The sequence below is a fragment of the Branchiostoma floridae genome, chromosome 4 (genome assembly GCF_000003815.2).
Source record: "Branchiostoma floridae strain S238N-H82 chromosome 4, Bfl_VNyyK, whole genome shotgun sequence".
Classification (NCBI taxonomy): Eukaryota; Metazoa; Chordata; class Leptocardii; order Amphioxiformes; family Branchiostomatidae; genus Branchiostoma; species Branchiostoma floridae.
This window is the reverse complement of record NC_049982.1, coordinates 25525318-25539852: the sequence shown is the minus strand read 5'-3', so window position 1 is coordinate 25539852 and position 14535 is coordinate 25525318. Positions and strand designations below refer to the sequence as shown.

At 40.6% G+C, this 14535-nt stretch overlaps 2 protein-coding genes across 2 annotated transcripts in view; one reads left to right on the top strand and one right to left on the bottom strand.

The window, feature by feature from the left end:
- The window catches only part of LOC118413199 (attractin-like protein 1), a 39108-nt gene extending 30781 nt beyond the window's left edge, over positions 1–8327 (bottom strand). The window contains exons 1-5 of the mRNA XM_035816416.1: positions 8019–8327; positions 3204–3290; positions 1893–2006; positions 1360–1485; positions 808–992 (exon numbers count right to left, since the gene is read on the bottom strand). Coding sequence (XP_035672309.1) covers positions 808–992; positions 1360–1485; positions 1893–2006; positions 3204–3290; positions 8019–8242 — 736 coding nt within the window. The 5' untranslated portion in view covers positions 8243–8327. The remainder of the gene's footprint in view (positions 1–807; positions 993–1359; positions 1486–1892; positions 2007–3203; positions 3291–8018) is intronic.
- A 70-nt stretch (positions 8328–8397) lies between these two features.
- On the top strand, positions 8398–14024 carry LOC118413200 (solute carrier family 35 member E3-like). The gene is made up of 5 exons (XM_035816417.1): positions 8398–8818; positions 10141–10251; positions 10940–11098; positions 11633–11715; positions 12470–14024. The coding sequence occupies exons 1-5, from the start codon at positions 8438–8440 to the stop codon at positions 12663–12665; spliced, it is 930 nt and encodes a 309-aa protein (XP_035672310.1). The 5' UTR covers positions 8398–8437; the 3' UTR covers positions 12666–14024.
- Positions 14025–14535: the final 511 nt, after the last annotated feature.

Genomic DNA, 14535 nt, shown 5'->3' with positions numbered 1-14535 from the left:
AAAAAGAAAAAAAAAAAAAAAAAAAAAAAAAAAAAAGATTCTATCGGCACCGCCGCACTAGCGGACAGGATATGAGTACCACCCCCGTATCCTGGGTTACTGAGTACCAACCCCTGTATCCTGTGTTACTGATTACCCACCCCTGTATCCTGGGTTACTGACTACCCATCCCTGTATCCTGGGTTACTGACTACCCATCCCTGTATCCTGGGTAACTGAGTACCCACCCCTGTATCCTGGGTTAGTGATTACCCACCCCTGTATCCTGGGTTACTGACTACCCATCCCTGTATCCTGGGTTACTGACTACCCATCCCTGTATCCTGGGTAACTGAGTACCCACCCCTGTATCCTGGGTTAGTGATTACCCACCCCTGTATCCTGGGTTACTGAGTACCCACCCCTGTAACCTGGGTTAGTGAGTACTCACCCCTGTATGCTGGGTTAGTGAGTACCCACACCTGTATCCTGGGTTACAGAGTACCCACCCCTGTATCCTGGGTTACTGAGTACCCACCCCTGTATCCTGGGTTACTGAGTACCCACTCCTGTATCCTGGGTTACTGAGTGCCCACCCCTGTATCCTGGGTTACTGAGTACCCACCCCTGTATCCTGGGTTACAGAGTACCCACCCCTTTAACCTGGGTTAGTGAGTACTCACCCCTGTATGCTGGGTTAGTGAGTACCCACCCCTGTATCCTGGGTTACAGAGTACCCACCCCTGTATCCTGGGTTATAGAGCACCCACGCCTGTATCCTGGGTTACTGAGTACCCACCCATGTAACCTGGGTTACTGAGTACCCACCCCTGTATCCTGGGTTACATATACAGTCCAGGGTGCCTGAGTAGTCACAGTGGCCATGGTTGGAGCAGAGGTTGGGACAGGCCGGCTCGTTGCAGGCGTCGCCCTTCCAGCCCTGCTGACAGGTGCACACTGAGGAGGAGTCGCAGGTGCCGTGGCCGGAACAGTCTAACGGACAGGCATTCAGGCTGGAAACAACAATACACCACAATGAACTTTGGTTCACAGTCAAAATTGTGCATATGCATTGGGATGCACTGTGGATATAGGCCCTGAGACATGAACTAAACACGTCTGGACTGCATTTTACCACTGCCTCCCATAAGTCATCAACAGACATGGATATACAGCAAAAAATTGAAGATAGGAAATGAGATAACCTTTGATAACTTTTGGAACCTTTGACCTAACTTCCTGTCAGTGTCTCTGATGTGCCTAGCATGTGAAAATTGGTGTAGAAACACACATACACAGGCAAACACACACACTAAAAACAACAACAGCTTCTCCAGTTACACAAAGGTAATAAAAAGGCATAGGCATAAAAAACATTACCTGTAAGATATGTTAAAGCCGCTCATGTTGTAAGCAGCATCGCTGAAGAAGTGCAGGTAGGCGTAGCCTGATGTAGTGGTTAGCTCATAGCTGGTTCTGTTGGGCTGCAAATGTGTCATCAGACCACTGCGGAATTAAAACAAGGCAATCAGAGATAGCAGACTTCACCCCCACAGAAGCACACTCAGGCAAAACTGCTCAGACATACATACAAAATGATACAGTCAACCTTAATAAGGTGACCACCTCCGTATCTCATTCAGTCCCCCTCCCCCCCCAAAAAAAATTTATGAGGTGTCTGTGTGGCACAACAGCTTTAGCGTTGGAATCAGAATCAGAAGGTCCTGAGTTCGATACTCGCCATGCCTCTGCCCCCATGACGGTGGAGTGACGCCCACCGAGCCTCACGGCTGATCTGTCCAAAGATGCCAAAAACACCTACGGATTTGGTGCTGCCAGTGTGTCAACATCTAAACACTTGCCACTAAGACTCGTGAATTTTTTTTTCTTGATTGTCTTTAATCTAAACTTACCTGAAGGTTGCTACGAGGGGTGCAAACACAGAGTCTCCGTCGTACACGTACACATGGTCCCAGCTACACTCTGTAGCAAACTCATTAAACCTCAGTCTGATGGTCGATCCAACCCTGGAAAAAACACACACAAAAAGGACAGACGATCAGAGTTGATAAAGAATGCTTTTCAAGCTTACCCCATTTAATTTCCATACTTAAAACGAATCAACATTTTGATCTATCATCATAATATTTTTTCATACAAATGCAAAATAATGTTCACAAAAATGTCTTCATTGACTTCTAAGTGTGTTCTAGTAATCTAATGTTATTAATGTATGTTTCGATACATACATGTACATGCATAATACACTATCCACCTCTAATACTCTTTGCTACATCAATTAAATTCATTGGTTATTGAATTGCCCTGCTTCATTTTTTCCGATCTTAAAAAAATGCCATGTTTCTTTCAGGATATGTCTTAACCCAAAAATGCTCAAAGTTTGGCCCCATTGGTGAAAAAAGTCCTTGTTTACCTTCATGACTTATTAACTTCTAGTCATAATTTTCTATTTACTCAAGCACTACAAGTACCTGAAAAATATTTCTGTTGTGTTTTCAAGGGCAAAAAAGGTGGTTATGAAAGTTAAAACAAGTGGCTCTTGAAAAAAAAAAAACAATGTGTGATTGTTGATAGAGAAGTTTCTTATCCATTAGGTAAACATGTTTTGTTACGGTCTGTACTTAGCCCGGTGTTGCGAGAATGTGAAATAAAGGTTAATAATTAACAAGAATGGTTTGTTGACTTTGTAGCTCCTGTGGTAGCATTTAGGGGTGCCACAAAAAGCTTTTCTAAAATTTTTCTGCAGAAATTCCAAAAATGAACTTGTGTGGCCTTAACGTGAGTAAAAAGTGTCCAATCCCCCTTCAAAAAACATACAAGATATCATACTTACAGACTAGACAAATTACAGACTATCTGGATAGATCCTGACAGTCAATCACAATTAGCAGTTAATCCAATGAGAGACTGACAATTAATGGCTTGACCAATGAGGGATGTCTGCATGTCTGTCAAATATTCACACTTTTTATGTTCCATGTCACATTTCTTCATCTTAATGTTGATTCCAAGCCCCGCTAACCCATATCAAAATGTAGAAATACAAACTAAAAACATAAAAATACAACTATTTGACAGACATGCAGCCATTGGTCATTGACCAATAATTGTCGCTCTCTCATTGGTGGAACTGCTAATTCAGTTATTGTGATGGACAGTCACGATCAGTATCTGTCTGATTGTAATAAACTGCCCATTCCCACCTTCCACTGTCGATGAGCCAGGTACACTTTGTGACCGTGGTATAGTTACTCGGACCATCAGTGATCACACCGGAGTTGCTGGTCAATCTGGGAGGTAAACAACAACAAACAAACAAGGCAATCAGAGATGGCAGACTTCACCCCCTTATTTACAATATACATCAGATTGCTTTGCAAACCCTTCCAGTCAAAAAGACACAAATGATAGCTGCATTGTGATATTTGTAATCATATAGTATTACATGTACATGTAACAGCAAAGACAGACAGAAACAGACATAAGTTAGATTTCGAGAACCCAAAGTCCCAAACTTATGTCACTTCCTCCCGACAACAAGAGCTATCTACCTGTCACAAGTCTTGACCATAACTTGTCCAGATTGAGAGGTATCAAAACTGGAATTGTTGCTGCAGTATCACAGAAAGTTGCTAGGACTAGGAGGCCAAAAATGTAACCATTTTTAAGATCTCATCAAGACCTACCAAGTACCAACATATCAAATATCACGACAATCCATCCAGGTATTATTGTGTTCACAGACAGACAGACAGACACACACAAAAATGCTGCCGAAAACATAACCTTCTTGGTGAAGGTAATAATTATATGCAAACTCGTTGCAGGTTGCAGACAATTCCTACCTGGCTAAAACTGTCAGTGGTAACCTCAAGTATTGTAATCAACGACTTCAGGTGTAGTATCAGTGTACTGTATCCAGTATTTGTACACTGCAGGGGTAGGCAGCAGTCGGCTAGTCTTCACACTCTAATACTAGTAGGACTCGTCTACAATTTGAAGTCCTTCTTGGCACACCCCATCCCAAATTTTCCTAGATATCTACTAATACAACGTTAACCTGGTCCTCTGTTGCCTGGTGATGGTGCTGATACAGCCACTGGCTTTTTCAACATATCCGTACTACCAGTGTCGGTGAGACCACAGCACTAAAGGATATGTCCTCAACACCTTGGGTTTATCATGTAGGTAGTCTGCCTGAGGCTTGATACCACAAAATCCATCTAATTATCTTTCTTTGTAAGGCCATACCAATTTAATTTGTTGGTTCTCGGATTTTTTCATGAAAAATATGAAGCGACAGGGCGAAAAAAAAAAAAAAAAACTTCTCTGATGGCAAAGCCATTGCTGAATCTGGCCATGGGGGCTCTCGTATCATACTCACTGAGACACTAACGGTACAGTAAGTGCTACCGGTACATACATTGCTATTTTCGTATGTTATTTTCACGATAATTGATTTTATTGATTTCTTTCAGTTTACCGAATTGTACTAAAACATTAGAATTATGGTTATTGATAAAAGGTGACATTGTAATTATGAATTTTATATGTACCATCCTGGTTTGATTCAATTGGAAACAACAGTCTGAAAATGCAGTCTTCATTTTTGTCTTTTATTCATGGAGGTCAAAAACAAAGTGTCCATCTTACAGTAACTGAAACTTATCAACAAACCCCAAGGGGAACTCAAAATAATTTAATATTTGCTCTGCTTGACAAGAATTCCCAGTCTTACTGCAACTCTGTGCTACCTACTTTGTCAAAATTCTACTCTTTAAAAGTCAAAAACCCCTGTGAACTTACTACTAATTACTAGTACTTTGGGTGTATATGAACAAGCCCCAATTTGGCCAAGGGAACTCATATTTTTCTGTTGGCTAAATACTTCAAAATAATTTTTGGTTTGTCCATCAAATATCAAGGAAATTATATTTCATCAAACCCACCTGCACATCGTTTGGGCCCTCGATGCATATCTGTTAATTATGTGACAGAAGAAGAAGAAGACATGTTTTCATAAATAAATTTTGTCTGTTGGCCAAGAAGTTTCTTCTGACTTCTGTCCCCGGTTAAAAACTGTACACACCACAAAAAATGTGGCTTTCCTGGATCCACAGACATGGTATTTTCTTCTCCTGCTACTGCACTACCTTCTACTACACTTCTTCAAGCTCCAATTCTACTCTATTTGTACTCAAAATTATCCGACTCCGGTACTCCTTCCCCTTCTATTTTTCTGGTGGCGCCATTTTGATTTTAAGAATGATGCTTCTGATTGGCTAATCTCCGTCACATGATCACCTAGGTCACAACTTCAAAGAGAGACACCTATCGACTTATTGAAAAACTGCAGCCTTCAGATAGCCTGGGGAGAAAAAAATTTTTTTTTTTTTTTTTGGTTTTGCGATTTTTTGAAGCGGCGATTCCGAGAACCAACGAATTAAATTGGTGTGGCCTAACCTGCATAGTCAGTGACCAGCCATACGTACAACTTCTACTACTTCTAGTTCTAGACATTCTGTATCAGGTGTGGCTTAGGCATAATGGAAGGGTGTTTGGTCCAGACGCTAGAGGTTCAGGGTTCGACATGCTCTGATGACGACTTGTGCCTTTGGAAATTATAGGCACTTTACACAACTTTCCTTATAATACTTCACTTAGGTGAAAATTAGTACTTAAGTGAGGTTAGGGAAGAAGCCATTCATGTAGAACATTAAATGGAGGTCTTGTATTTCTGGAGAGCCACACAGCATGCTCAATAACACACTTCACCATCTAAAAGCTTAAGAAAATGGGTCCTTCCAGGTGTGAGTGGATCAAATATATTTGTCTGGATATACAGCTTGCACTGTTCAGTACAAACCTGGTGTGTTATGCCATGGGGTACTTCACAGGGTATACAATTACACAAAAGAATACAAAGAAACAAACAAAATAAATAAATGGACAAATTCTTGTCTGAAAGTGTTTGTTTTTTCTGTTTACAAAAAAAAAAATAAGGGAAAATGTGTAAGAATTGCTGGATCCTCCAAGATGTTATCTTTGTTCTCAAGTTACTGTTTTCTTATTACATGTCTTTCTTATTATTATGGGCTGGAGAGGGAGTCTTTGCACTATAGGCTATAGACTATAATGATAAGAAATAGGCTTTTTCAAATATAAACTTAAAGGGGATTGAGAAAGCCTTTTTAAGAGAAACTAATTAGCATGTTCATGCAAAGGCTATTAACATGTTTGTGCCAGGGCAATTCAAGGTTGTATAAGGTCCAATCTAGACACAGTAATTTGTTTGGTACAGTACATGCAATTTGTCTCTAAGCCAGGTCCTGATAATGATGATTGTTCTGCATATGTTTGACTAGCCTTAAGGTCTTTTCAGTGTCATTTCCTTGTCAACACAAACATTAGTGGAAGAAGAGCACACATAAATAAAGGAAGATCTAATTTTGTTTGTGGGTTTCTGGAAAAACTAGGCTGTCTTTGTCTCTAAGGACAGGCTAGTTAGTTGTAAGTGGCAACATTGTTATACTTATAGTAGTACTACTACACAAATGTATGAATTTACAGAATTTGAGATGACATATTTTATTTTTAAGCCAACTAGAAACCTTTTGCTGCTGGAAAGAAGAAGGTACAAGTGTACCAGGGCATTTTCCACCAATGCCCAATGGTATTTGAAAAAGTGTACTCATGATGTTTGACATATACCAATCATCTGCTTGGTGTCCAGATCACATAAAAAATAGCTCATAACTTATACTGAACTGCCAGCATGTCTTACGTACAGTTAGAAATACAAGGCAAAAACATGGCAGGATCGTAGCTTTCATCCCTCTTTTAATAGTTTTATTGTTTTAAAAATGTAAAAATCAAAGTCAATCGGAAAATGACCCGTCTATCGTCTTGATCGGTAGCATGATCATATCGTGCAACAATGCTGTGCACAGCAAAAGTCACAGAAGTATTGCAAGAAAACACAACCAAAACAAAGGTGCATTGGTAACCCACTCTTCCATTTTAACAGGGTTATCTCATACCCAGCACAGACTTTTCTGTAAACCCCTTTTGTTTACAGTTGACTGATGAAGAACACACAAGGAAAATCTACATCGCTGGTTGTTAGAAACTCACACTTAATTAATACCTAGCTTTTGTTAGGGATGGAGGTCCCGAGGTCAAATTGAGGTCCCGTGTTAGAGGAGAGCCACACCTCGAGCATGCAAAAGAACCAGTGCCATACTTATCAAAAAGAGTAGGGGTCCATCCCGGTATGAGTGGTTCATGTCCCTACAGTTCAATGGCCAGAACTGGGGTAATTACTGTCATATTGATCTTGAAGGGACTAGGCATTGTCTACAGGCTGCCATCACAGACCCTTGTGATTTATAATTAATTAGCCCTGCCAATTGCATGCTCCTTGCAATTCAGCCCCTGGCTATGAAGAGAATGTAGTCAGCCCACCCAATAACTACAAATGTACATTTACAAGATGTCTATCTCGACATGGAAACACAAAAACGAGACTTCCCCCATACGTATGCAGAGACTGCCGCAATAGGGTGAGACTCAGGTCGAGGGTTATCGGGGGCAGGATCAGGCTTGTGTGGGGGGAACCTCAATTGTGGCAGGTCACAATTAACTACAAAGCCATGATAATAAAGGTCAAGGAAAACTATATAAACACTGCTAATGAATGACTGCAATAAACCCAGTTTTTCCACAAGCATTTCCCGGAGTAAACATCAGAGACTAAAACCCCCATGCACACCCTTGAGATTTTGGCATTAGTAGACAGCCCATGGTATCATTTTCGTGTCAGAATCAAGTCCTAAGTTGTGACTTGGTAACCCTCTCTTCCGTTCTAACATGGTTATGTCATAGCCAGGTCAGACATTTCCGTAAACCCCTCTTGTTTACAGTTGACTGATGAAGGACACACAAGGAAAATCGACATCACTGGTTGTCAGAAACGCACACTGGAAAAGTCATAATTGTCGTTATAGTTTGAATCGTACCTGAAACGGCCTCCACAGTACTGACATCGGTCCCCGTTCCACCCTCTATCGCAGACGCACTCCCCTTCCGAGCACCGCCCGTGTACGCAGTTGTCCGGCCCGCAGCGGCGCTGCGCACACTGCCCGCAGGTCAGGAGATGCACGCCGAGGATGAGCAGGAAACAGTATACATTTAACACGCGTCTCGACCTCACAGAGTGTCCAAAAAAGAGACAGTTCCTCATCTTGTTTTCATCGCACACCACTTCCTTCAAGATGGTCCGCCATGATGAATTTTGTGTAAATCGATGATGATGATGGAATACCAGCTTGGAAGTCCAACAGCGCAGTCATGCGGTTAAACTGAAAACTGCAGTCTCTAGGAGATCGAGTCACAGCACCGTTTAGCGGTTAGTTGAAAAAGTGCAGTCTCCAGGAAGATGGCGTCCTCAGGTGCCATAACTTTCGGCGTGTTGGGAAACTTAGTGTCTTCTATAAGCATCATATTCCTCAACAAATGGATCTACGTGAACGTGGGCTTTCCGAACATAAGCCTGACTCTTGTGCACTTCGTGATAACTTTTCTAGGACTGTACGCGAGCCAGTTGGCGAACGTCTTCAACCCGAAGTCGCTGTTGTTGTGGAAGGTGGTGCCATTGTCCCTGACGTTTTGTGGCTTCGTGGTCTTGACCAACTTGTCTCTGCAGAATAACTCTGTCGGAACCTATCAGGTGATCAAGTGCATGACCATGCCAGTCATCATGTTTATACAGACAAAGTTTTATAACAAAACTTTCTCCATGAAAGTCAAGCTAACGGCGGTAAGTTCACAACAAATTAAATTTAATTACCATATGGTAAGATAGACTGTGATATCTGGTACCGTTATAGCTGGTAAAAGTCCCCTTCGTGCAGTTATCATGAGGCTAAGCATGGGGTTAAACGTTAAACCAAATTGATTTTTTTCTTGCTGTGCTTTAAAGTTTTTGAGATGATTTCATTGATAATTTTGTTCCATGTGTTCATTGTGCGCGGACATTACCTGAGTCGTAGGACACCGACACAACCAGACGCTACATTGGAACTTTTGTGTTATCTCACATTCAAATTCACGATGTGAATGATTTGTCTATAACATCATGAACAACGAACATGTTCAGGTAATCTCCAAGCATTATAGATAATCTATTGGGAGCTAGCCTAGGTGCCATCCTCCGCTGGCTCAACCTTTTTGTTTGCTAACGACTATGTGGTTTAAGCAAGTGGAAAAATTGACCCAGGGTTTACTATGGAGGATGACACCCAGGCTTATTGGCGGCAAGGCAGTATCCAGAGGGCTAAATTATTATCCAACTGAGCTGTACATAGAATGCTTTGCATAGCCCTTTACTGGATGCTGCCTTGCCCCCGACAGATTATAATTTAGTATAGCAAGATAACGCGCAACTTAGAGTTAAAATGATCAATTACTCTTCTTATGATCATTTACCAATTTATTGTTAAATTAAAGCGAGCCATTAGGCTGGAGTCCAGCCATGTTGTGCTTTTGGACGCTAACCAAAAGTACTGGTGAAAGTGGATTTTCAGTATTAAGCGACTACAAGGTCGGACTCCAGGCTAGCGAGCCATCTGTAATTGAATGAAAATAGCTCGAATGCTGCAGGCCTTTTATCACAAAAGAAGGCATGCACACCTAAGCTCCAAACAAAGGTTTCTGTCAAGTGGGAAAGGAGTGGTCACAATTTTAAACACAGAGAGCGACCACTCCTATCCCACTCGAACAAAAGCTCTGCTTAGAGATTTAAAGAAATATACGTTAGAGTCCAACATGGTGCAAATGAGGTCAAATAAAAGCCTTTGAATCAAATAGGCCACAAATTAGCACAAGTTAGACAATATATGTTAAAGGCATTATGATATGAATCTTGCGCATTATCCCAAGCTCTTAAAATATTTTAATAATACATTATGTGTCTGTAACTCACTGCACTTTCATGGCTTTATAATTATATGTATACAAATCCCGATCTTGAGAAAGAAAATAATTAACTTTTTGTATTCTCATTGAAAATCTATATTTTACTTTGTTATAGATCTACAATATGTGCATTTTTTGTGTAAAAGATCTCTCTTTTCTTTTCAGGTTCCAATTACAATGGGAGTGTTCCTAAACTCTTACTATGACATGAAGTTCAATTTACTGGGAAGTGTGTATGCAGGTTTGGGGGTGCTGGTCACATCGATGTACCAAATCGTGAGTATATATTTGCTATCATCATTTATCCATATGGCATGAATGCTTGTACAGTAGAAGCCGCTTAATTGCACAGCCTTTTTGCCAGTGAATTTGGTGCAATTATCCGGCTGGTGCAATTATGCGAAGTTATCTAGCTGGGCCGCACCGGCTTGGGGTTCTGGGATTCCGTGCAGTTAACAGAAGTGTGCGTTAATCCGATGTGCAATTAACTGGCTGCCACTGTATTTACAACTTGTGAAACTTCCCTCTCAACTCTGGACATACAGTTACAGTTACACCTTTTTTTGTGTCACACCCTGCCAATTTTCTGCTACATTCAAATAACTGCGAACAATACAGATAATAATCGTTTTACACTTGCTTTATTACTGATAGTAAGTGTGAAACGATTGTTATCTAGTACATGAAAATGGATGTACAGTGTTTTTGGTCAATGTTCACAGTTTTTTTAATATTGCAGAGTGGCAGAGTGTGAGGCAAAAATTGGTGTAACTGGAGACTTGCAGGATTGGAAGGCCTTTTGTTGCTGCAGGCTTGTCCCTGGCCCTTAGACCACAAGAAGGCAGGAAATTACATTGACAGAATTACCTACCAATTTACAAAAATGAATAAAACATGAAATTCACCAAAAAAATATTTCACAGTATTAGGAGATCTTGTAACTCTTGTCATGTTTGTTCTTCAGTTAGTTGGTGCAAAACAGCAGGAGTTCCAGGTGAACTCCATGCAGCTGTTGTACTACCAGGCACCGCTCTCCGCCGGGATGCTTCTTTTCGTCGTGCCAATCTTCGAGCCAATCACAGGGGAGCATGGACTCCTCCAGGCCTGGTCATATCAAGCCCTGGTATGTACTGTATTTCATTCATTTTCACAGGGACTTAGTTTTGCTATAGATGGGGAATTGAGTTTTTGCTGTGTTTTAAGTTTGAAACACAAATTAGCGGTTTCATGTACACAAACCTATATTTTCCATGTTGTGTTATGGTGTCCAACTCCCGTATGTACCAATTACATGTATGTCGTAAAATAGACGGTCAATTTTGCTGCGCTTCATTCCAAAAGTGAGATCAAGTCACCCACACATGACAATACATGTATAAAGTAAATTCTGTAGTCATTAATACTAGTACATGTATTTTGTAGTTCTATATGTAAGATAGATAGGCTTTGATCCTAGATTGTCAAGTGATAAAGTTCATTCATTCATCCATACATGTACTTGCATGCAAATGCTAACCTTGTATAGTATGGTGAGAAGAACTTTAGCCCTCCTCCTGCTGCCTATTAAACCCACTACAAATCAAGATTGAAAATGCTACCTTGGCAGGGAGAAGGTTAAACAATTCTTTACCAAAGGTGATGTATTCTGTTTTCCCAGGGTATGGTGGCGCTGTCTGGGATCATGGCCTTCTCTGTCAACCTGTCCATCTTCTGGATCATCGGCAACACCTCACCTGTCACGTATCCTTTCTGTGGGTGCCTTGTCGTTTTGTTTTGCATGACTACGTTTTAGGAGTTACAACAGGTGTTGTGCAGCAGGTGTAAGTTGCATAAAACCAGACCAGGTTTGACCCAATCATACCAGAAAGAACCCCTACTCTTTTTGATAAATGTGGTTGGTTGTTTTATGTGCTTGAGGTGTGACTCTTCTCAAACATGGGACCTTTGGCTTTGCTTCCCATGCAAGACAACATCCCTATCTGAAGCTACCCCGGTAGGTACTCATTTTGAGTCGAGAAAGGGAATAGGTATAAAGTTTCTCTCCCAAGGACACAATGCTTTGGTCTGCTAGGGATTTCAAGTATTTTACAACTGTGGTGCCAGATGAAACCATTAAAAAATGGGCTTTTATATTTGACGTGAAAGATAGAAATCAATAATTTTGCTTCTAACTTCCAACTAGTATTAGATTTTTATGGTGTGCTTTTGTATGTTTCAATGATCATTTGTTTGTCAGATGACAACCAGTGCTGATTATGTGAGTGGGTCCCAAACACAAAGTGACAAAATTGATGGTCCTGGGTCACCATTTGTTTGTGTTATTGCTGGATGGTGCCTTGCTCCAAGAGAGTTGGTTTTCTGGGCTGCATTCACAGACAAAGTGTAACTACATGTATTGTAGCATGTAATCAAATTACCAATGGCATGAAGTCTGACGCCCAACTTTAAAAGCTTTTTTGTTCCTTTGGTTTGTTACCTTGACACCAGTCCACAGTTATAACGTCATCGGCCACCTGAAGTTCTGCATCACCATTATGGGAGGATTCCTGATATTCAGGGAACCCGTCACGACGAACCAGTGTGTCGGAATCGCGCTGACGCTCGCGGGAATCATGGCGTACACGCACTTCAAGACCACGGAAAAACAAGAGGAAATACAGAGGACCAAATCGATGATGCAGAAAGTTTAGGACGTCTAACTTCGAGTTTTATCGAAGATGTGAGGGCAATAATAGGACATGTAGTTAATATAGTGTTTGTGCCCTTAAAGGCAACAGCAAGTTAAGTTCATGGATGACATCTTATGTTGACTCCAAATCTAATGTGAGAGCAAAAAAAAAAGATTAGGTTAAGAAAAATCAAGATGCCACAATTTTCAAAGTAAAGGATGTGAATTGTAATAACAAAACCTGGTATCTCAACTATCAAGTCATTTTCCCTGTATTCAAGAAGTGCAGTAACTGACATTAGTGTAATAGTGTTCATCAGGATCCGTGGATCGCGTGCTGTTCCCTACCCAGCTATATTCCTCTGGCCGGCTTACTCCTCTATTTGTTCCATTTCTACGATATTTCCAGCGATCCGGAGTCTGGTAGAGACTAGGTGTAGATTCTACAACTGCCAAACTAGTTTCACTTCTACAAGTACACTTCTGAGTACGACAAAGGCAAGCATGTGACATATTTTCCCAATTTTGGTATTTACTTGTGATGTTGACAATCTCTCGAGAGGAATATGTATTTTTTTAAATCAGGCAAAAATCAATGCAAGCAGTGATGGCATCCATAAAGTTTACTTGTCCTAATGGTAATTTAACACAAGAGCAGTTGGAAAATCACAGAGGGGATGTGAACTGTAGACTAACAGTTCAAAACACACCCACGTTGTGCACATTGTTGTATTTAAGTTCCCAAGTCGTTAAGTACTGGGTGCATACATTTGTATATGCAGTTTTGTACACCCATATTGCAGCTAAATTTTTGTTCGTGGGTGCATCTAGATATTTGTGTAGCATTATGTACGAAAAGGTACATGCATTATATTATTATACACAGCATATTTTTTTAAATATCTAAGTGCCAAAAATTAGTTAAACCTTTGTTGTATCGCCGGGTACATGAATATTGTTAAAAGTTAGCTGGAGAAGTTTAGATTCAAATTCCGATGAGATGAAATAATGTTTGAAAGTAGGTTTTCCTGACAATTTTTTTCTATTCTGTGCACCAGATATTTTTTGTGCACCGAAATTCCTAGGTTAGGTGCACCATTTCACCTATGATGAGTTTTGAGCCTTACCAATTCAGCGATGTTTACAGGGAAGACTAGCAAGCAAACTGAACTGTCAAATCGTGTCATTCATGTACTACTGGATGAAATGACAAATTTACTCTTTTCGCAAGTTCCAACCACTGATATCATTCCAGGCATGTGTTTTAAACCCAAAGAAATGGAGGAAAGGTTTACATGACAACTTTCTTGACTTCCATAAATTGGTTATTCCTGTTCAAGATTAGTTGCTCCTCTTGCAATAAAATGTTTACAGTTCTCAAGATGGATTACATTGTACTAGTCTTGTATGTATTTGATCCAAGCATTTCTGGGTTATACAGGTCTATTGCCAGTATTGGTGCAATACACAACTTCGCAGGCAGGTGGCATCAAGTTCGTTCTTCTTGCACCTCTCTGCAAGTTGCACAAAATTGTGAGTGAAGTTATCACCTGAAAACAGAACCACCTTCACAGGCAAGGGATCATATAAGATTTCGTCTGGAACTGTCCCTTCTACGTATTGCGCTTAATGTCTATTCCACTGGGTGACAATAACCAAAAGTTCCAATTCACTGTTACTTGGTACACTTTATTATACAGTACTGTGAATTAATTTGTATCATGATAGTTTTAATTCAGTCAGAAGGGCATGTTTCTTTGCAGTGCAACTGTTCATTAGTCATACAAGATAGACATATTCATGAGGTGGTGAATTTGCGCTGAAGTCATTACAAAAACTGCTACTTGTGCTAGAATAAAATCACCTTAAAAGTTTCAAGATCTACAGTATTG

Bases quoted from the DNA above. Each gene is read 5' to 3' on its own strand.
- LOC118413200 (XM_035816417.1), top strand. From the start codon at position 8,438: ATGGCGTCCTCAGGTGCCATAACTTTCGGCGTGTTGGGAAACTTAGTG. The intron at 8,819-10,140 runs GTAAGTTCACAA...TTTTCTTTTCAG, and splicing joins TGAAAGTCAAGCTAACGGCG to GTTCCAATTACAATGGGAGT. The intron at 10,252-10,939 runs GTGAGTATATAT...TTTGTTCTTCAG, and splicing joins TCACATCGATGTACCAAATC to TTAGTTGGTGCAAAACAGCA.